Genomic DNA, 22,676 nt, shown 5'->3' on the forward strand with positions numbered 1-22,676 from the left:
GGAAATGAAAAGCCTTGCACTGCATTGTCCGCTTGTTTGGAAGTTTTAAAATAAATCGGCGAGGGACACTTCATTAGGTATCCCAAAAACAAGGGCAGGATTGAAAAAAAAATCTGCAAATGCTGTATTTTCAAAATTAGCTCATGATACGGATACCACACCATCTGTCAACCAGCTATGGAAAGGAAAAGGTCATGATTGAATGGCATGGCACATTATGTCAAACATATATCAAAAGGACTTTTCGTGATGCAAAATATAGCACATCATGTCTTACCCAATATATAAATAGATAGATAGATCAAATAAAATACAGTATACACACCGGTTACCACGATCACATCACAAAAGGTATAAATGCTTTTCTGCGTGCCGGGTAGTATGGGTATTTGTCGATGTAGTGTTCGTGGCAGAGCAGGCCAGCCAGCGCCTGGTTGAAGAACACGTATAGGACGACCAGCCACCAGGTGAGTGAAAGACCGCCGGCCACCAAACTCAGCGAGACGTAGATGAGCAGCTCGGCTAAGTAGTGGGGGCACGACACCAGCTCAAAGCAGCCGCCCTTTGGCATCCGATGAGTCAATGTCTCGACCCTTCCTGTAGCAATAAAACACAAGAAACCAACGTTCACGAGGCAATTCGTTTTAAGCAAGCACACTCAAGTGACATCACGTATGGGGAAACAGCACTGGCACTTCACACCAACGGTAATAAGTCATTACCTTTTGGTATTTACACACAATAATTGTTCACGAGTAAAGGCAAATTATAGTGGCAAAGTAAATTGAAACTTTGAGTAGCGACCTCTGAGAGAAGCATAAACATAGTCTTCATTTTTGATCTTGCACAAGGACCATTGAAGGACCGCCAACAAAATTGGACGTCTCCAAAGCGGACAAAAAGACAACCAATTAAATGAAACTTAACAAGATTCCACCAGATGGCGCCAAAGTAATATTTCAATTGCTTTGGGCTGAGCACACAAACACCAAATTGAGCAATTTGAACATTAATTTCTTGTCCCTGTGGTGTAAATTTTTAAATACTGTATAGGTTGAACATAATTTTCAAATCAAAGACAAATATTATTGAAGCTTTCGGAGTTGTGACCATCTCCATGTATGATCTGTATGTATTTTACTGCCCCCATGTGGCCAAGGCGTGCACACTAGAAGGGGCAAAACAATATCTACTGAAGCAAATGTGGCAAAAAGTAGCTCTTTGCATACTCTTTATTTATGTCATTACTGTGTGTTTTCATAAATTACAATAATATATCGTTTTTTTTTGGTCTGATTAAAAAAACAACAAAAAAACACACACTTCACAAAAACCTGAGTCAAGCTCACCTGACTTTCCAATCCGGAGACCAGCCAGAAGCACCATGGATTGATGCTGCAGCAAAGAGGCCGGAATAAAAAGTGCAATTCCAGCAACATGACACCACTCCAGTTGTGACAACAGAGGTCCACTTGCTAAAAATCACCAAAGCAGAGATCACAACCGACGTGAACATCAAGCAGAACATCAATGGGTGGAATTTTAGGGGATCAATTTGACCTTTTGTTTGGCGGTCCGAGCAGAGCGCGGTGAATCCCAGCAGGAGGTAGTAGGCCAGGCCGAAGACGTACTGCAGCAGGTGGATGACACCGTCGGAAAAGACACTGACGCAGAGACACTCCGCAAGCCTCCGGAGAGAGTGTGACCACAGCAGCAGCTGCAGCAGCACCGTGCTCACATGTGGATCTATGTGAGCGAGCAACAACATACAAGATGATCCAAAGCATGCTTCACGCGCTATCTGTACATCTACAGGAACTGCTCATGATCTCAAAAAATTATATCATATGCATCTATAGAAAATGCTCACGGTGATCCAAAGCATACCACATCATACCGTATCCATAAAGCTGCACACTGGAAGTTGCATGCAAAATCGGAAGGAGAGTATTTCATGAGTTTACCTTGTTGCTCTGCATGTGATGACCCAGATAAAACATCAATTAAGCCTGACAGCCATTTAGGATATAAATGTTGCCGTAGAGCCACGTTCAGGCTCAAAGCCAACAGAAGACCATTCCAAACGAGCGAAGTGGCGTAGAAGTGCCAAAACCACCTAAATGACCAAATAAGAATACTTAAAATGGCTTGATATGAATATCCGTAATTTTAAAATGTATGGAAAAATGGTTTACCTTTTCGGAACTTCAAATGCGCGCAGGGAGTCATTGCGTTTGAAATTCTGTTTAGTTTTTCCGTAACGAACCAGATCCTGGAAGAGGACGTTAAGACAACACGTTTGATATTTCGAGGGCAAGCGCTTTGCTATCTTGTGTGCCCACAGCGCCGCGAAGAAAGAAAGAGACAAAACTAACCACACGAAGTCTATCAGACGCAAGACGTAAGCGTTCCAAGTCATTTTTTGAACCGCCGTGTTATTGTTTTGTGTAACACCGAAAATGGCCCGTGTAAGAACATAGATATACATTTGATACCGGCGTAAGAATACCCGCTCAGGGTTTACGAGTGCAAATAATCGTAAATATTTTATCCCGTTAACGAGTAGTATTTATGTATTTCAAACGCTGAATTTATATGTAGACGTGATTTGTTCGTTTGTTACATTATAAAGCGCCAAACTGTATAGTTTGCCACAATTTATGGTCCATAAACTGATCCAAACGCCAATTTGAATCAAAAATTTCAAAAGTAAATACTGTACATTTATATAAGCGCGCGCGCACGCACGCACACACGCACACGCACGCACGCACACACACACGCACACACACACACACACACAGTATATTTGCTTTGATCCAAAGGCCAGGATTATTATCAACCATGCTGGCCTTCATATGTCAGTCATCGTATTTCCTTTTTGCTGAGCGGTCTCTCTTTTTCTCTCTACTTTTGTGCGTCAACATGGAAGATGCGAGCCCTTTGAGATTCTAGATTCCAGGATGCCTCTTAGAGGAACGCAACATCCTGCCGGAGGAAGTGTGGACTGTTTCCTGCTTCCCCTCCCTCCCAGGCGGAGCCAGTGTCCTCCTCTTGTTGACGATGCCAAGCTGCAACCCCACTTGTGAAGCTGTGGCAATAGTTGGCAATCATGCTGGTGTATTTGTTCCTCATAAACCCCCAGGGGTGATGCACATTGTTGTGTTGTTGTATTCTCCAAATACTTATCGGTGTTGTATACCCAGTATCGCTACTCTGTGGAATCTCTGTGTGAAACACAAAAGAGGAAACATTTCATGACCAATCTGGCTATTTTGCTGTTTTTATGGTTGAAAGAAAAAGGGGCAGGTTTGTTAATAGTTTAGTTTGTCTTTTTATTCAGTTAACCTTTAGTTATCCGTAACGCATCACATGCTGAATAAAAGGTCCAGGCAAAGAAGAAGTGTAGCAATTACACACGGTCTCTCTTATTAACCTTTTAATGACAATTTTGGGATGAATGAACTGAGTTTTATTCTTAGTTGCAAATTGAAAAGAAGTGCACAGTTTGAGTTTGAAGAGGTGAATAAAATTGCTGGAGCAGAGTGGGAGGGCGGTGGTATGCATGGTGAGTGGAGAGTGAAGATCGGGTTAGCGCTTTATAGAGTATTTTACGTTTTGTGGGATGTTTGTGAGAAATGCAACGCGGGATACCTGTTATGGCTCAGCGACTTCCTCGGTTGGTCCAGCAAGTGGAGGTGTTCACTCAGCCTGGGATGCTCCTCCCCTGCAGGCTGGCCAGCTCCAGTGTGCCTTCGTCCGTGCCCCCCGTCCCCCCTCTCTCAGTCGCACATCCACCTCCATGGGGACCTGCTGCTGAGCACTGGCCGCTGGTTCTTCAGCACACCCGGTTCGATGGATCGGTGTTGACAGGATCATTTTATTTGCCTCTCTTAACTTGTTCCCTAATTATTCCTGGAGTCCATTTTTGGAATAATGACTTGGACACTTTTTACTGCTATAATTAGTCTGGAACTTTGCTATGTTGCTGGTAAGGCCATTTCATTATTATTAAGGCTTATTTTAACTGGATTTAGTGTCTATTCAATTTGTTTTACGTGTAAAACACTTGCAGCAAGATTCTATTGTGTTTCCCTGTGACTTGTTTTTTTTCCACACACAATGTCTGCTGACGTCGGGTGGGTGGGGGTCAGCACGTATCCTCCGAAACAGGAACCCCACCTAGGCCGCGCTTGGGTCCGGGCCTATTGAGCCTGACCCGGCCCATCTTTCTTGGCTTCCTGTTTTGACACAGATCCGCCATTTTGTTGCCGTGCTGTGAAGTTAGTTGCCACAAGCGCACATAAACACGGCCTTAAAACTTTTAAAAGTTATATTAATTGATGAAACGAATGTTGTAATGTGATAATATTGAACACACTAAAAAACAAATAAATAGGAGGTCAGATTAGACCAGGGGTGGGCAAACCTTTTGGCTCGGGGGCCGCATTGACTTTTAAAATTTGACAGAAGGGCCAGGTCAGCACGAGCTATGGTACATTAAAAAATTAAAAAAACTGCATTTGTTGACAGTCCATATCAAACATCAACAGAACAAAAGCATGAAAGTACTGTATTAACATACTTTTTTAAAATGACAACAGTGTTGTTGATTACCTATTTTAGCCTGTGCATTGCTGCAGATGGGTTGTGATCAGACTAGTAGAAGTCAAGCGATACAGAGGTCCTAGGTGGTCGAAAAGACCCCCCCCCCCCGTGTTCTTCAACTTCAAGTCAATGTGCCACCTTGCGGTGAAATGCCTGTTATTACAAGTCCAATTGAAATGAATGCAATCATTCACATCGAACCTTAATTGTGGACCAACCTTTGGCGGGCCGTATTAAAAAGACCAACGGGCCGGATTCGGCCCGCGGGCCGTAGTTTGCCCACCCCTGGATTAGACCCATGTGCTCAACAATTTGTTTGGTTCCAACCTGGCGGGAGCCATTTGGGGAAGGCCCTATTGTTTTACAGCATGATCTATAAAAGCATGCTTGGATGAGTTTGGTGTGGAAGAAGCCCATCAACTGCCTCAACGAATGTACACGCACCTCCCGTAGACCCGAGTCCACCTGCTTCCAAGTGGGGCTCATTTTGGGGGAACGTCCTAGCATGTGTTCCCAGTGGGCAAGTGATGTCAATTCAAAATTAATATGATATATAAATCCAATTTTCAACATCAAATTGATGTCACAAGACCGCTGGATGTGTCAAAATATCAGACCTTGAATGTCGGCTCCAAACCGAACTGGCCAATTTTTTTTCAATTTCTGGTGTGGGTCCTTGATATATATATATTTTTGGTGCGTTCTCTGTTGATGACATAGCTACCCAACTCAATGTCAATTGGTGAAACAGGTGTCGGGGCATTTAAAAAAAAAATCTTCCAGGGGGCGCTACCAATTCCGAAATATCTGAGTCAAACTAAAAATGGCAGCCTGCCTGCTCAATTTGTGCGTGGGTATTGTCATGGTAGATGCATCCACCCAATTTTATGTCAATTGGTGAAACTGGTGTCAGGGACGGTTTTATTTTTGAACACTTCATACATTTGCTGTGTTCTGAGGGAACAATGACTACTGTTACTTTCGCTGAAAAATCGGTGATATGCTCTTCAGTAGGGGGTGTACATATCTCATGATTCGATATGCATCTTGATGCATGGGCTACTCAACGATTTGATGCCCTCACATCTTTAAAATCGTTTTCCGATTGCAAGAGTTTTTTTTTTTTTTTTGTCGGACCCCGACTATTCACTGAACTCACCATTCCTTACTTTACCCCTCGAAAGCTATCGAGCTGCGCTTCACGTCGGACCCGCCGCTGCTGAACATCCACGGCGTCCACAGGATGAACAAATCTGACAACCTGGAGCTCACCTGCAGGTACGTCTGCCTTTTGATGACCCCGCCACAACCCCCCCTTCGGTGTCACCCCATGAAAAGCCGCCCCATGAAACCATGTTGGTCTTCCACAGAGGTCGCCAGTACCTGCGTTGGACGACCCCACCCACCAGTGCTCGTTTTTCCATCAGCGACTGTAGCGGGTCGGGACTGTTTTGCACAGAGCTCCGGATCACCAACGCCACTGTCAATGAAACGGGACAGTACCGGTGCTCTTACCGCGATCTCAAAGTTGAAGGCGGCAAGACGACGGCGGCGGTTCATGTTTTTGTGCATGGTGCGTTCGTGGGTTCAAGACGGGACCCGGGTACTTGAATGCAACGATTGAGAGAACCTGTTTGTGGTTTCAGATGACAAGGTGCCGTTTGTTCCGTCCGAGAAGGAATATGAGGTGGTGTTCATCCGGGAAGGTGAGCGGGTGGTCATACCGTGTCGAGGATCTCTGGAGGACCTCAACGTGACACTTCATACTGTAAGGAGATTGTTTCTTTTGACTTGAAATCGACAGCTTTGCACTTGAATGTCCAAATAAAAGCATGTCCATCTCGGATTTGCTTGTTTTTATGAATGTACTTTTTTGGTTTGTTTTTTTTCACAAATACTACCACAAAAAAAAAGTCAGATGTTAATTTGAAATTCATGACAATTAGGATTGTTTAAACTGGACACCTCCCTGTCTGTCAGAAGTATCCAAACAAAGAATTCCATCCCGACGGGAAAGACTCCCTCTGGGACGCCAGGACTGGTTTCACCATCCCCAGTCATCTGATCAGCTATGCCGGCGTGGTGTCTTGCCAGACTCGCATTGGCGACGAGATCTTCAAGTCCCCCCTCTATGTGGTGGCCGTCGTGGGTGAGAAAAAAAAAAAAAAAACATCGGACAAATCTCGGGAGAACAATGGAAGCGTGGAGCACGCTGACTGTCCGTGTGTACCCTTCCCTCCATAACGCCCGCCCACCCACTTCCGCAGGATACAAGATCTACGACCTCACCCTGACCCCCACGCAAGTCAGGCTGTGCGTCGGGGAGCGTCTGGTGCTCAGCTGTACCGCGTACACTGAACTCAATGTGGGCATCGAGTTCAACTGGACACACGCAGGCCAGCCTTTGGTCAGGACCCGACTCACACGCTTTCTGTACCGCTCTGTGAACCATTACACGACCAATGGCCCATACTAACCTCAAAATGTTTCCCATCGCCAAAAGATTGTCTCTATTCCGGATTATATGACTCAAAATAATTTGTTCCAGAGTCAAACCATTCAGTAAAACTGGATGGTAGAAAACCTCTGGAACAAAACAAGCGAGACTCTCTAAATCAGGGGTGCCCAACCTTTTTTGACTGAAGATCCACTTTTCGATCAACCAACCTTCTGCGATCGATCCGTTACCGCACGCGTGCGCATCTGGACTATCGTAAATTACGCGTACCGTTTTAAAATGCTTTCTCGGCCCTCCAGATTGCCCTTCTTTGCGAGTGCCATCGGTGAATTGTACACGAAATGAACTTTGAATGATAATGATAATAATAATAATAAAAATAATAATAATAATGAAAAGGGCTTTATCGCAACAGTTCTGATCGTAAACTGCAATTCCAGACTGCTGAGCGCTAGCAATTTCCGGTGATGCAGGTGACCCGCCACCGTAGGTTAAACCTGACCTTTTTTATTGAATTAAATTTTTTACATACTTTTTGTAAAAGTGAGACTGATAGGATGATTAGGCTGCGGTGTGCATTAAAACAGAAAATATATGAACAACTTGCACAGAGACACACAAATGTTTTTTTGTTTTTTTTTCCTCCACATCCCTCGCGATCGACTTGGGACCAGGGTCGATCGCGATCGACGTAATATAGAGTCTAAAATCATCCACCTGCGAAGCGCCGTTCCAGAGTCAACCATAAAACCAGAAATGGACTATGGTGCGACAAAATGTTCTTCCAGCTCATGGTTTGCAGGTGTGAAGCTAATGCTAGCTTAGTTTGGGCTATCGTCCGAATGTCTATTGAAACACCATAACTGGATTCTCACTAGCGTAACTGCGGTACCTCTGTTTTTTTTATTTAAATTTGAATCCACAACTTATCTTTCCTCAGACGGTGGGCAACGGTTCGAAGGCGGCTCACATGACGCCGCACAAGAAGAAGCTGTGGGACTCTCTGGAGCTGTCCAACAAATTAGTGGTGGACAACGTGACGGTGGAGCACACAGGCGAATACACTTGCACGGCCTCCAGTGGAGCCATGGAGAAAAGGGCCTCGGCCTTTCTCAAGGTCTACGGTATGTCTGTTCAGAAGAAAATCGAATCCTAAAGATTCACGAGCTGAATTTGGGACCGTTTCCAGAGAAGCCGTTCATTGACATAAAGGAGCCGTGGACCAAAGTGTGGGAGGTGAACGTGGGAAGTTTGTCGTCCACCTCCATACCCGTCAGGTACACGGCATACCCCGAGCCAAGCTTTAAATGGTAAGTCAAGTCTCTGATCAATCAAATCATATTTGACTGTTTTTGGATAATACCCATGATGCGTTTATGAGGACAGTACATTGGAACACTCCAATCGGTGGTCTGATTTGGAGTTCAGCCTGGAAAAATAGGTCTCAAAGTCACACAAAACTGAGTGTAATCGGTACATCTGACTTGTTTTATGATGTTTGATCCCCCAAAAATGGTACATGTTGGATTTTGTGGAACAATGTGCCTCAAAACACAAATACAACTTGGTGTTGAACCGAGTTTGTCTGGACCATTATGCCTTGGAGTTCGACGAAAATGTTCTGAAACAATATGCACCAAAAGTTGAACACAAATTGGAGGTCAACCAAAATGCTTCGGCTCCGTGTGACTTCAAGTCGAACAAAACTTGGAGTTCAACCAAAATGAACTGATGCATGTAAAAATCAACCCTATGTAAAATATTCCTAAACAAAATGCCATAGAAGCAAGAACAATACTGTACCCTTGTCACTAAACTTATGAGTCCCTCAAAAAATAATAAATAAACAAAAATCTGCTTTTGAGTAAACAACACTTTGTGTTTCAATGCGAAAAGAAGTTGATTGGTTAATTAAAAAAAAAAGTGTTATTATTATGATTATTTTTACGTGCTCTTTAAGGTTAAGGATCTTTGTCAATGCAGGTTAAAAAACGGCCTCCCACTGACAGAAGACCACCGCATCAAGCAGAGAAGTGACGCCCTCATCTTTCGCGGCGTCACCGAAACCGACGCGGGGAACTACACCATCGTCCTCAGCAACAAAATCACCAAAGACGAGCAAAGGAGACCCTTCCAGCTTCTGGTCAATGGCACGTCATCATCAGAATCGCCGCTCAGCCATTTCGACTGTTCGACCTGCGATGTATCTATAATCGTACTTTTCCTCCCTTCTCAGTTCCTCCCCATATCATTGAGAAGGAGGTGGCGGTGGACACGGACGTTTTTTTGTATGGCAGCAGACCCACGCTTCGATGCACCGCCCGGGGCTTCCCCACGCCCACACACATCCAGTGGCAGTGGATGTCCACAGACGACTGTCCGGAGGCTTTCGTGTGAGTTTGGGAAAGGAAGTTTGGAGAAAAACACGTGGAGACAATGACCAGATGCGTCGTGAAGGCCACACGGGGTCCATTTTGAGTTGGCCAAGGTATATCAGATACAAAGCGGTTTCACAAGCGCAAGGACCAGGTTCCTTATCTGCTGTGCGCACATCCCGCTGCTTCCTCGCCTCCGTCCCGCGCGAGGTTTCCTGTTGTGTTCCCGGCTATCTTTTTCGCTCGTCCTTGAGAACCCATTTCAGTTTCAAAATGCAATTGCGAAAATCAAGGTAATCGAGGAAAGCACTTGAAATCGAAGGGAAGCAGCGGTCTGTTGTCTTATTTTTGGGGCAAGCAAAAGTTTTGTAAGATGTTTGAAAGAGAGTTGGCACGTGGGCCAAAGAAAGAAAACCATTGTCAACGTTCGAAAATTTTGCTTCACCACCAGTTTTACATTTTTTGTTTTTGCACGTTTTTTTTGTTGTTGTTGTCATATTTTGTCTTTTTCGTTTGTTTTGTTTGGCCAATATTTCATCATGCAGGCCAGGCCTGCCAAAGTCAGAGGCGCAAATAGTCTACTGCAAAGCTTGGCGTGACCTTGACAACGGAACCGCACACAACCCCGTGCAGCGGATCTTCTCTGATGTGGATCACAGTCAGAAGGTACACCTCAATCGTCCCTTTTACACACGTCCAATTTTAGGGTTAGAAGAACCAGAACCAAAAAAACATGAATTTTTCTATTTATGTGGGACATCGGCCAAAAAATTACCCATTACCGGTACTTTTTGTGTGGATGTGGATATAGGTGCAGGTCCATCTTCAGATCAGCCTCACTTGACACATGGGCTAGCACCATCAAATTTTGTTTTTTTTTGGTTGGTTAGTTAATAGGATAATATTTTTGTTTTGAATAATTAAACCAGAACCAAATACCACAAAACCTAAACCTTCTGGTCTCATTATGGTGAAGTCCTTGATAAATGTGCAAAGACAGAAATGTATCTCCACCGCATTCTCATTTGACACATGGCCCAAGGAGTAAATTTAGCTTTTTCAGGTGGCACGTCAAAAGGAAAATAAATTTAGGGTTAGGAGTAACCAGGAGCTGGGTTACATTTTAAAGATGAAAATGGGCCAGGGAAAAAAAAAAAAAAACAGCCCACCAAAATGTTTTTTGGCTGACAGAAAATGGTGAGCTCCTTGAAGTTCCAGAAAGCAGAGGTCCATGCCCTGTACCGATGTACGGCCGCCAACAAAGTGGGAAAGGATTCCCGCGTTATTTTTTTCCATGTGACACGTGAGTACGACCCTTATGGCATCACTTCTGACTATCCTGTCTCGTTTTTTTTTTCTTCTCATTACAAAACGGAGTCTGTACAATTTTTTTTTTCATCTTGACGCAAGTACAGGAGCTGAATCAGTACCGGTACTTTTTATTTATTTATTTGTACGCCTGCTTAAGTACAGACTGTGAGTACTTCTGCCACCTCTGTCGGCAGGCGGCCTGGAGCTGAACATGTTGCCATCCAACGAACCCCTGGAGGAGGAGCACGTGGCTCTGCGTTGCAAGGCCGACGGGCTGATCTACGGCAACCTGGCCTGGTTCCACGTGTCCAACGAGTCCGGGTGGGAGCGGACGTCGGCCGTGCAGCCCTGCCGCTCTTTGGCGCTGCCGCCAACGCCGCTGCTGCGCCGCGATGCGTTCAACGCCGAGCGCGGCGCCAACGTGAGTTTGGAGCTCTTGCTGCCCAACGCTTCCCGCCAGGACGAGGGCCTCTATGCTTGCCAGGTGGAGAACCTCAAGACCAGGGAGAGGACTTGTCTGCTGCGTCACCTGTCGCTCAGAGGTCAAATGACATGTTTTTTGTTTTTTTAAAAAAAAATTATTACTATTATAATTATTATTATTTAAAAATGTTTTTGCTACTATCAATCAAATTCGACAATAACAGACAAAAAATTCACAAATACTAATAAAAGTACATCAAATAAAAAACTGATAAACAAAAACAGCCAACCCCCCCCCCCAAAAGACCAAAACCAATGACCAAAAAGAGCAAAAACTGAAAAAAAATATTAAAAATTGTGCAAAATCTGGCAGACTAGTATCAGACAAAACTTAGACAACAGTCTTCAAAGTGTTCAGTATTCCAGACATTTGAAAAAATACGACCAAAAAAAATGACAAAACTGGAAACAAAAACTGAACTGACAAGAAATGTTACCCTCCCTTGTTTGCTGCGCTCAGGCAAAGCCACGTTGAATATAAAACTATTCCGTTGGCACCCACTGGTGGCATCTTGGTGCCAAGCAACTATGCAACAATGTTGACAACTATGAAGTGAGGATCGGGGCTTTATTTTATCAGGCCATAGCCTTATCTAAAGCAAAAAATGGTTTTGTCGCCATCCTGTGGTATCTGTTGGCAATTACAAAACTTTTTGGGAGCTCATTTATGATTCACGGACTTTCAGTTCACTGTAATGTAAATGCATTGCAGGTCTCGAGCCTCCGAGAATCCTCAACAACCTCACCGACCAAAAAGTCAACGTGAGCGCCACCGTCACGCTGCTGTGTGCCGCCACCGGCACGCCCGACCCAATGGTGGTGTGGACCAAAAACAACCACACAGTGGTGGAAGGCTCCGGTAAGACCCGCCTTCACTTTGAAGCGGTGAATTATTTCCCGGGACGCCTTTTTCAACTTACCCGCGTGACGCCTTTTCAGGCGTGATCCTGAGCCGGCGTGGTCATGTGCTGACCATCAAGCGTGTCAAGAAGGACGACGCCGGCTTCTACAGCTGCTCTGCTTGCAACAGCCGCGGATGCGACACCTCACAGATCATCTTGACTACGGAAGGTCAGCATGGAGTTCAACCGTTAGCTCTTGGCCGCACTAAAATATGTTGAATTTTTTTGCCATGTCAATCTAATGTGCTCAACGACCTTCAGAAAGTAATGCTGTTTTTTTTTTTTTTTTTACTTCAGTTATATTTGCAATGGCTTTGTTTCTTTAACTGATCAGATTTACAAATTTGACCTCACAGGGCCAGAGCGTTGGCCCTCGATGAGGTCAGCATTTATCCGTCTTCTGATTGGTTGGGTAGAGCACATCATGGCTGTCATGATTTGCACACTTGAATACATTTAATCATAAGGCAAATGAGTTAGTTTAACGTTTTGTTTGAATGTTTTGTGTTTTGTCATATTTTTAGATATTGGTTATAAACTTTAAAAAAAAAAAAAGGGGTGGGGAGACAAAGTGATATAAATCAGAATGTAGGACAAAAGAGACAAAAAAGTGATTGTAAAAAAATTGCCCCAAAAACTTTCCCCCCAAAAATTACAAAAACTAGAAATACAAAGAAAGATCTGGTAAAATCTGACAAAAATCTAGCAAAATTGGTGGGATATATTTGTCAAAAGCTCTCTCTCTCTCTCTCTCATTCTCTCTCTTTCTCTTCTGGCCCCCAAAAACAAACACAAACTTGCAAAAACAGACAAATATGACAAAAAAAAACAAAGTACAAAAATTGCAAAAACAAAGACAAATTGGGGGAAAATCTGACAAAAAATATTTTTTGAACAGCAAAAAAAAAAATAAAGACAAAAAATGGCAAATTTGGACCAAATGGCCACAAATCATCCCCAAAATTTGGCAGACCAAAAGATGAACAGAAAACAAAAATTACAACAAAAAATGGACAAAAAGCAGTCAGTAATGTATCGCTCCCCACAAAAAAGAAAAAAAGGTGACAAAAACTGATCAAGAAAATCTGCCCACAAACTTCCCAAATAAATGACAGTATGGTGTATGTTTTTGTACCATGTCATGCTGCTATAATGGTGTGTTATTTAGGTTCATGTATTGCTTCGCGACGGAATTTTATTGCGAGCATTCCAAAATTGGCTGCACTGTTTCCTGTTTGTTGATTTTAGAGTGAAGCCTCTTGGCTAAACCGTCTTATTTATATTTAGCCTCAAGGCAATTATATTTTTTTTATTATTTAATATCAAAGATGTGAAAGGAGAACAACTTCCTCATGACAGGAAGCTAGTTCCGTTTGTGCGCTTCACCTCCCGGGAGTTTCTGAATCTAAAACAATGGGAGGACTATAGAGGACAAAGAGACGAGTGGTGTGTGTGCGTGCGGGCAGGGGGTTTGGGGGGGGGGCTTGCCAGGCCCACCCTCAGCTGTTCTGTCCAAGCGGACCACCGAGAGACACACAAACAAACCGGTCTACGTGACCCGGGTCTTGCCAACAGAATGTGGACTCTCTTCGAACGGGAGCGGCGCCGCTACTAACAAGCCAGACACCACAAATTAGCGCGCGCGAGAAAGAAAGAGAGACTTCTTTGTGCAATTGACTCAGTAGCCGAAAATGTATTAATGTGACCATATGAAATATTTCCGACACCGATGCACGCACAAGCCAAATATGATGACAAAGTGAATGCCAGCCCTTCATTTCTCGTTCTAGCGCATAAAGTCATTGAACCCCCTTTCAAGTCACACGTGGCGTTGTCGATAAAAACTGCTTTCGGTATTTACATTTTTTTCTAAATATATGCTTTCAACAAAATTTTGCCCGATATTTGTTGTTTGTCATATATTTGTACAATGTGCCGGATTTAGTTTGTTTTCTAGGGTCTGTTATTTTTTAACGTTTTTTTTAAAAAAATCATTTAAGAATGTTCTAATCCATGCCATATTTTGGGCTGATTTTGGTTGAAGTTTTGTCAGGATGTTGGGGGGTTTTTTTGGTCATATTTTTGTCATAAAATGTGTCAGTTGTTTTATTTTATTTTTTTAATGGATTATTGTTTGATTCTCTTTCCGTTTTTGTCTTATTTTGTCCAGGCTTTGCATGACTTTTGCCAGATTTGTGGACATTTTTTGTCAGATTTTTCCCCAGTAATTTTTTTTTTGTCGTTTTGTTGTTTTTTTTGTAGGATTTAAAAAAAAAAGGGTCAAATTTTTGCCCAGTTTTTATTATATTTCACAATCAAGATCTCAAATATAGGACAAAAACCTGTATTCATATGTTCAGACCGCCAGAGATGTTTGTTAAGTCCAACAGTTTTGCTCTGACTCATCAGATGAATTATTGATCACTGACATTCCCCATTGCTGTTTGATTGTGCTGGTTTCAGGTGCGGAGGAAAAGACCAACGTGGAGCTGATTGTTCCCATCGGCTCGGTGGTCATCGCCATGTTTTTCTGGCTACTGATCGTCTTTGTCATCCGCGGGAGAAAAAGAGTAAGAATTTCCTCCTACGAGGGGCCGCTCGAGGCATAATTCAGGGTTACTTCTCACACACACTATTGAATTTTGTTTTGCTCATATGTATGATTGAAAGTCTGTCAGACTGTTATAATTCCATCATTTCACATGACTAAAATGCTCTCACACAAAAGCCGTATTTTTCCCCTGCACATATTTAGTACTGAAACACACACTACTGAAACCTTCTCTCACATTACTGAAATGCTCTTACAAAGATGATTGAAATTGATTTCCCTCATTTGCTCGACTGATAATGAAACACTTTCACACATCTTTCTGATTTTCTCTCTCACTTACATACATGACTGAAACGCTCTCACACAAAATTGAAAAGCTGTCATGCCACTACTAAAAAGCTGTCACATACACAACTGATTTTTATTTATTCTTTTTTTTTTTTGCTTCCGCACACTACTGAAACGCTGTCACACACACTACTGAAATCATCTCATAAGTACTACTGGAATCATCTCACACATCGAAAATACAGATACGTGCATCATTTAATGAAACGCAGTACATGTTTTAGTAGTGCCTGTAAGAGCGTTTCAGTTGTGCGTAAGAATGCATTTTAGCAGGGGTGTACGAGAGGCAAGATTGAATTAGGTCCTGGTGTCCTGCCGGCCCCTCGTATGCTCGGCCCACACAAGTAGAGGACATGGTTGAATACAACACACACACACACACACACACATACACACACTCCACAAGTATGACTGATTAGAAGCGACCACTGTCTTTTGTGTCCAAGAACAACGGGGTCACTTTCTGCTCCCATAAGTCACGTACACCCATTGGGCCCCTTTTTACTGGAGGGAGCTTCACCGTAAACACGCCACGCTGTCGCACTGTAATGCAAATGACGCTTCGTTACAGCCCAACGGTGGCGATCTTAAGACGGGCTACCTCTCCATGATCCTGGACTCGGAGGACGTGCCCATGGACGAGCAGTGTGAGAGGCTCACTTACGACGCAAACAAGTGGGAATTCCCTCGGGACAGGCTGAAGCTCGGTATATGAATACATATTATTATTGTATTTATTTTTTTGAAATATTGATTTGATTGTTTTGCATTCTGTTGATGAAATGATGGTTTATTTTCCCCCTTCAGTCGACCAAAGAAATGAATCAGGACATTTCCCATAGTCGACCAAACAAATGAGTCAGACACGTCCTGATAGTTAAGCACAGAATTTGGCTGTTAGTCACGGTCGAACAAAGATATGAGTCAACGCATTCCCCATAGTTGAACTAAAAATAAATAAATCAGCCAGGATGCCATATTTTAAGTCGGGAATCATTTAAATGCCCCAAGGTTGACCAAAGAAATTAGTCTGACCTTTGCCACGATTGATCAAAAAACGACTACGGAATTTATCAGGACATTCCCCAAAGGGGACCCGAGAAATGAGTCAATGCATTCCTCATCGTTGACAAAAAAATGATTCAGCATGTCAAATTTTCTTAGACTATTAAAGTCATGCATTATTAATCCTTTCATGCACCAATAATGATAACCTGTCACCTGGTAACATGATATGCTGTCCACTGTAGTGACCGCTGTCCCTGAAAGGGTTATGGTGCACTTTGGGTTCCCAAATTCCCACCTTGCTTTTCAAAGCACGTCCTGGTTCACAGCTAGAGTTTTAAAAGCCTAGCGAGTGTTTTCCCCTCGGCTTTTAAAACACCGTCAATGTTCCCAGCGATGGCATATAAAATAATTGACAGCAAATTTCCCAGTATTTTTGCATACGTCATCAGTCAAGCAAACAGGCGACATATTGTTGTGCGTTCAAAGGCGATCCACTGGGACGTGGCGCCTTCGGCCAGGTTGTGGAAGCCGCCGCTTTCGGCATCGAGAAAATCACCACCTGCACCACCGTGGCCGTCAAGATGCTGAAAGGTGAGTCGTACCCCATGCGTATGGGATGTTTTGTACAAAGTCTAATAGGCGACAAGTCAAACGTTGGTCGAATGTGGTGCGGCAGAGGGTGCCACGTCCAGCGAGTATCGAGCTCTGATGTCGGAATTGAAGATTCTCATCCACATCGGACATCACCTCAATGTGGTCAACCTTTTGGGAGCCTGCACGAAGCCTGGCGGTGAGCGGTCGCGCAGCAGAAGTATCATAGCTAATTATGAATATTCTCAATTTTTGACTCCGGTTGTCGCTAAAGTACCCCCCCCCCCCCCCCCCCCCCCCGATGCAGTCTGATTTGTATCCATTTCCACAATTCCTTCTAAGACAAACTTGTGTCACGTAGCAAGGTGGTGGTGGACCCCAAAAAGCAGGCAGGAGGGAGGAGCAGGGTGTATTTGAAGAATTGTATTTAAAACAAAGAAAACTACATCCAAAACAAACAAAGTCCAAAGCATCAAAACAAAAACCATGATTAAAGCTAAAACATAACAATGAACTAAACATGACAGAAACTAAGAGCAAACAGTAGCAAGAAGCAACAGCAACACACATGATGTTCGGGCTAGGAGTCTTTTTAAAGCCCTAATTAGTTAAAGACCAACAGGTGTGCAGCTTCCGGGGGAGCCCTACAGTGCCACCTGTTGGTCCCTAAACCGAATCATGACAACTTGTGCTAGATTTTGTCCAATTGTGACCAAATATGAACAACCTGAATGTATTTACCTATGGAAAGATGGGTGACACAAAATTGCAATTGAATTGAATTTTCATTATTGGGCATGGACCAGGAATAGCAGCGAAGCTCAATGACTGCTGTAAAACACGAGATGAGTGATCTGCACAACTGTATAACTTGTGGAACTGAAGGTCCACATCGAAATAGATCACAGGTGGCAAAGTCAAGGCCCGGGGGCCAGATCTGGCCCACCACCTCATTTTATGTGGCCCGCAAAAGCAAATCAAGCATGTCAAGTTCGAGCATGTCAAGTTCGATGATGAACCATAAAGTCTGAACCAAAATTTCAAATTGTCATATATAATCTACAATTATACAGTATACTACATCTACACAGTCATTATTCTTGACTTCTGATTTTAAATCTATTTATTCATCAATTTGTTGTGCGCTGTAAATGTAATATGTGCAGGTGATTAAACATTTATATGGTTTCCCAAAATTCGTAACGGCCCTCCAAGGGAAACCAGAGCTACAATGTCGCCCGTGACAAAAATGAGTTTGACACCTCTGAAATAGATTGATAGGTAGCCCCCTACAGGTGGACATGGGTAGGCGCAATAACTCCACCCCTGACACTCTGATTTCCTTCAATGCCCCTTTAGGCCCTCTCATGGTCATCGTTGAGTACTGCAAACATGGAAACCTCTCCAGCTACCTGAAGAGCAAACGTGGGGAATACAGTCCGTACAAGGTAGATGGATCCAATATGGCACGGGATAGCAACTGGATATTCATTCTTGTTCTTTTGTGGTCCTCAGAGAAAGAGTACGGACAACAAAAGGTGGACATCCGCGGAAGACCAAGTGACCGAATGTGATCTCGGCCTTGGGAAGATCGCCCAGCTGGAGATCTGCACGGGTACGGCCGACAGAGCGTCAGGCAGCGACATAGATCCTCAGGATGGTACGAAAATCCAGTTTGAGCTTCTCTTGCACCCTGGGTTTGGTCGTTTCGAATACCCACCACGCATTTCAGAGAGCACAGACGATGACCACTTGACCATGGAGGACCTGATCTGCTACAGTTTCCAGGTGGCCAAAGGCATGGAGTTCCTGTCCTCTCGCAAGGTGAAATAATGACCTCGGAATGCGGATGTCCACACAGACTCTGTCAAACATGGACACTAATTGTGTTCATGCGCTTTCAGTGCATCCACAGAGATCTGGCGGCCAGGAACATCCTGCTCTCTGAAAACAACGTGGTAAAGATCTGCGACTTTGGTCTGGCCAGGGACGTCTACAAGGACCCCGACTACGTCCGCAAGGGAGACGTGAGTTCCCTCGTTGGTCACCCAGACCACATCAAAAACATCTACCGGGTGTGTCAGAAAAGTTCCAAACCCAACGTAGAAGTTTTCCCCTTCAGTGTCGGCCAGACGATTAGCATAGAAGGCTAGGAACGGACGACTAACTTCAGTGTGATTTCTTGGGTTGTGGTTTTTTAAATTTGGATTTGGAATGTATTTTTTTTGTGAAACCAGTCTTAGACCTTTTCTGACATAACCTCATAAGTAACAACAGCCATAAAATAAAACGTCAACCCGTCAACCCGTCAAACTGCGTGGCTTGGCTAGTCCTTATGCTTGTTATCTGGAACCCGCCTCCATTTCTTCTACGATGCGACCTTGGAAAAATTCCCGAGGTCAAATGTTTCCTAGGTGGAGATCAAGCACTGTTTTTGGATATCATTAGTCCTGCTAAACAAATCTTATCCTTGTTAACTGGGTCATTTCACGAGATATATGTCAAGCTATTTCCTTCAATCGTTTTCGAGATGATTATTGCGAAGAACGTGACTGAATGTAAGAACAGCACACAGCGTTGACATCTTAAACAGGAGGGTAAAGATGGAAAAAAATGAGCTGTTAAGAAAATTATGCCATGTTCAAGAGTACGCCGTGAAATTGTACTCCACTGGCAGCTAGCTACCTAGCTAGCTTGCTGGCAACTGTTGACAGATTCCTAGGTAATGACACACAAAGTGACCAAATCTATAAATTGTCAACACCGACTCTACTTTTGTAAACGAGCACCTCTCTGTTTGAAGTCAGCGGGGGGTGCGTTTCAAAGTTTCCTGACAAATAATCTTGAATTAGCTGCTACAACCGGTTAATCTTACTCACAACACTGACATACATATCGCAATTGACATCTCTGTGGTTTTTTTCCCCATAGGCAAGGCTCCCTTTGAAGTGGATGGCGCCGGAGACCATCTTCGACCGGGTGTACACCACGCAAAGTGATGTCTGGTCCTTTGGGGTCCTTCTCTGGGAGATCTTTTCACTGGGTAAAACCAACGAGGCCGCATGACACTTAAGAGGATTACTGTGCATCTAGGAAGGGGATCTCTTCACATTTTGTTTTGCGGTATACCAATGGTCCCATGACTTACAAATTTAACGTGCTCCGTGACTGAGCTTGAAACTAACTGTGAACTCTTTTAAATTGTGAAAACCACAAAGCGCTCTGGGCGGCGCGCTAGTCAACTAGTTAGCATGTCCGCCTTACAATACAGGGGTCCAGAGTTCGATTCTAGGCTCCGGCCTTCCTGTGTGGAGTTCGCATGTTCTCCCGTGCCTGTGTGGGTTTTCTCGGGGTACTCCAGTTCCCCCCCCCCCCCCAAGTGACTTTTCTCCCATCTCCAGGGGCTTCTCCCTATCCTGGCGTGTGCATCGACGAGACTTTCTGTCGACGGCTTAAAGAAGGCACAAGGATGAGACCACCAGAGTACGCCACTTCTGAAATGTGAGTGACAAGGAGATTATTATTAACAGCTCACATCTATTGCCAGTTTGAGCCCTCCAAAAAACACTTCATTGGCAGATACCAGACCATGTTGGACTGCTGGCTGGACCGCCCCACGGACAGGCCCACCTTCGCAGAACTGGTGGAGCATCTGGGTAACCTGCTGCAGGCCAGCGCTCGTCAGGTATCAACATTGATCCTTTCGCTAAAATAATAGCCTAATATGCCCCCTGGCAGACATTTTGGTTTAATATTTAGCCTAACTTAAGGCGCTCTCTCCTCCAGGATGGCAAGGACTACATCCCCCTGACGGCAGAAGGCGACGTGGCAGGAGTGCCGGGTTCCGCTGCGTCTCAGAGCAGAGACATCCTGGAAGCTCAGCCGCACTATGACAACGCTCTGTTTCTTGGGTCTGCGTCATGTATAATCCAAATTTTCCCTTCTTTCATGGCGGTACGTGTGCTCGTCCACTGATGTTTGGGTGTGTCTTTGGGGTCCAGGCAGGGCGAAATGTGCATGAAGACGTTTGACGACGTCCCCGTGGAGCAAAGCAGCGTCTTGGTGAGTGATTCTTGTCATCGATTGGATTGTATTTCATACTTTAATTATTGAAACAATAAATGTGAAAAATGCTGACCAAAACAAATTCCTATATCCTGCACAAAACCACAACGGAAAGTTTTTAAATTGCTCAAATAAAATCCGAACTTGAATGGAATAACTTTTCATCATATTCCGGGAAGAAAAACGATTCGTCAACTGATTGACAACTAACCAATTATGAAATTATCAACATTTATGAGACCCTTTTTTTCCATCATTCACATAGGTGGGTCACATGGACTGTTTGCCCGAGCAAGCAAAAGGTTCGAGTCCACAGCTCCTAACGACACCCAACTTGAGGTAAGTAACCAAGCTACGTCAAGCTAAAGCTCTATCAAGCTAAAACTCTACTTTGAAATTGATGGAAAACATCTTAAAGTTACAGGAATTACGTCAAAATATTAGTTTTAAGAGTGTGCGATAAATAGGGGTTCACTGTTTTGAGGTCCGTGCTTGATTGACAACTTGTCATGTCATCCCCTAATCAGCCAGCTCCTGCGCTGCAAAAGCAAAGAGTCGCTGGCATCCGAGTCATCCAACCAGACGAGCGGCTACCAGTCGGGCTACCATTCGGACGACGCCGATGCGCCCGTCTATGCCAACGAGGAGACCATTGTCAAGCACAGCATGCTCCTGAAAAAGCAGAAACCTCCCCCAACGCCTCCTGTGCCCAAGTTTAGCATGGAGATCCGTTACAGCACGCCCCCCGTCTGACCTTGGAACCCTTCCATCTTGTACAGTTTTTTTTTTTTCGGAACAATGTGTAGAGCTGCGGCGCAGTTGTTGCTGCCGTCATAAATCAATTGGAACAAAAAAAATGAAGGTTGACTGACGAGAGGGTGTAAACAATCCCCGGCTATCGTGTTTACTCAGCGAGCTAACGGGAGGACTCTCTTCCTGTACGGCAGGAAAGGCCGTCGGAAATTTTGAGATCATGGCGTCACTGTGCAGAAATCTTTTCTTTGACAATGGAGGCAGTTCTCTTTTCTTCTTTGTGTACAGTTGCTTATTTGTTACCCGTATTACAGTATAAATGCTATCCAAAAAATTCATGTAACTCAATCATTGGGATTTTTACACTAATAAAGTACTTTAATGCAGATTCTTTCAACTTCAGGGACATTTTACCATGCCGTACTTCGGAGTTTTTCTGACAGACAAACCCTGGAACTTCAAACCAAAATGGCCGACTTCCTGTTCATTTTAGTGTTTGTTTTTTTTAATCAGTTTTAGGATTAGTTTTAGTTTGAGTTTTTTTCCTTTTTTTTAATGTGTCACCCAGTATTGATTAAAATAGTCAAGTAAACTACAATTCTCAAACAACTTACTTACCTCTTTCTTTATCTACGGATGTACAAGACTGAAATAAATACGTTAAAAATGTACCCTGAAAGCTCATGTATGATATTAATTATCAAAAAAATTACATTTTTGCTGTAATTGTAGGTAGTTTTGATTTTCGAAACAACAGATGTAGCTTCAGATAGTTTACATATTTGTTAAGTAAACTATACGTTATAAGTTATTTCACGAGAAAAACATTCCAATGTTACAAATATAAAACTCTAATCTTAGAAATAAAATGTAGCAAAGTAACAAAAATAAAGTTGTCACATCAGGAAAAAACTGTAAAATAAAGTTGTATTATTCCAAGAAAAAATATGCACTGTCATGAAAACAAAGTTGTAATCGAAAAAGAAGTGTGCACCCTTTTTACTCTGGCCAACTAGGCTACTCATTCACACACTGACTGCCATGGCAAAATGATTTGACAGTTGAAAAATCTCCCCGGGCATCACAGGCAATCAGTCTTTCAAGTTTCCCCATCCTGTTACCCTGCGTTGTTTCTCGAACATTCCGGTTTGTCCACAGAGACCTGAAATGGGGCTACCATAGCCGCTGGGGACATCATGTAAATTTACAGTAGTTTCAGT

At 43.6% G+C, this 22,676-nt stretch overlaps 2 protein-coding genes across 4 annotated transcripts; one reads left to right on the plus strand and one right to left on the minus strand.

Annotated features, from left to right (window-relative positions):
- Window positions 1-100: 100 nt before the first annotated feature.
- On the minus strand, window positions 101-3,749 carry srd5a3 (steroid 5 alpha-reductase 3). Its single transcript, XM_086116533.1, has 6 exons — window positions 3,655-3,749; window positions 2,196-3,227; window positions 1,965-2,116; window positions 1,561-1,746; window positions 1,350-1,475; window positions 101-597 (listed from the first exon to the last, which is right to left on the minus strand). The coding sequence occupies exons 2-6, from the start codon at window positions 2,486-2,488 to the stop codon at window positions 338-340; spliced, it is 1,017 nt and encodes a 338-aa protein (XP_085972659.1). The 5' UTR covers window positions 2,489-3,227; window positions 3,655-3,749; the 3' UTR covers window positions 101-337.
- On the plus strand, window positions 3,433-21,844 carry kdr (kinase insert domain receptor (a type III receptor tyrosine kinase)). Of its 3 annotated transcripts, none has more exons than XM_086116525.1 (30): window positions 3,433-3,991; window positions 5,793-5,886; window positions 5,979-6,181; window positions 6,255-6,376; window positions 6,589-6,757; window positions 6,876-7,015; window positions 8,007-8,190; window positions 8,256-8,376; window positions 9,050-9,216; window positions 9,303-9,459; window positions 9,987-10,107; window positions 10,633-10,744; window positions 10,947-11,294; window positions 11,948-12,094; window positions 12,175-12,306; window positions 14,601-14,707; window positions 15,611-15,746; window positions 16,534-16,638; window positions 16,724-16,837; window positions 17,998-18,086; window positions 18,154-18,298; window positions 18,371-18,462; window positions 18,543-18,665; window positions 19,570-19,681; window positions 20,040-20,139; window positions 20,218-20,323; window positions 20,425-20,549; window positions 20,640-20,700; window positions 20,969-21,042; window positions 21,231-21,844. In XM_086116525.1, exons 1-30 carry the CDS (start codon window positions 3,937-3,939, stop codon window positions 21,454-21,456), a joined length of 3,987 nt encoding a protein of 1,328 aa, XP_085972651.1. In that variant the 5' UTR covers window positions 3,433-3,936; the 3' UTR covers window positions 21,457-21,844. The 3 variants fall into 3 exon arrangements, with proteins under 3 accessions (XP_085972651.1, XP_085972652.1, XP_085972653.1); XM_086116526.1 differs by having other exon boundaries at window positions 6,592-6,757; XM_086116527.1 differs by lacking the exons at window positions 3,433-3,991; window positions 5,793-5,886; window positions 5,979-6,181; ... (1 more) ...; window positions 6,589-6,757; window positions 6,876-7,015 and adding an exon at window positions 7,538-7,868.
- The last annotated feature ends 832 nt before the right edge of the window (window positions 21,845-22,676 follow it).

This window comes from Hippocampus guttulatus, chromosome 7 (genome assembly GCF_054856545.1).
Source record: "Hippocampus guttulatus isolate MCC_2025c chromosome 7, RoL_Hgut_1.0, whole genome shotgun sequence".
NCBI lineage: Eukaryota > Metazoa > Chordata > Actinopteri > Syngnathiformes > Syngnathidae > Hippocampus > Hippocampus guttulatus.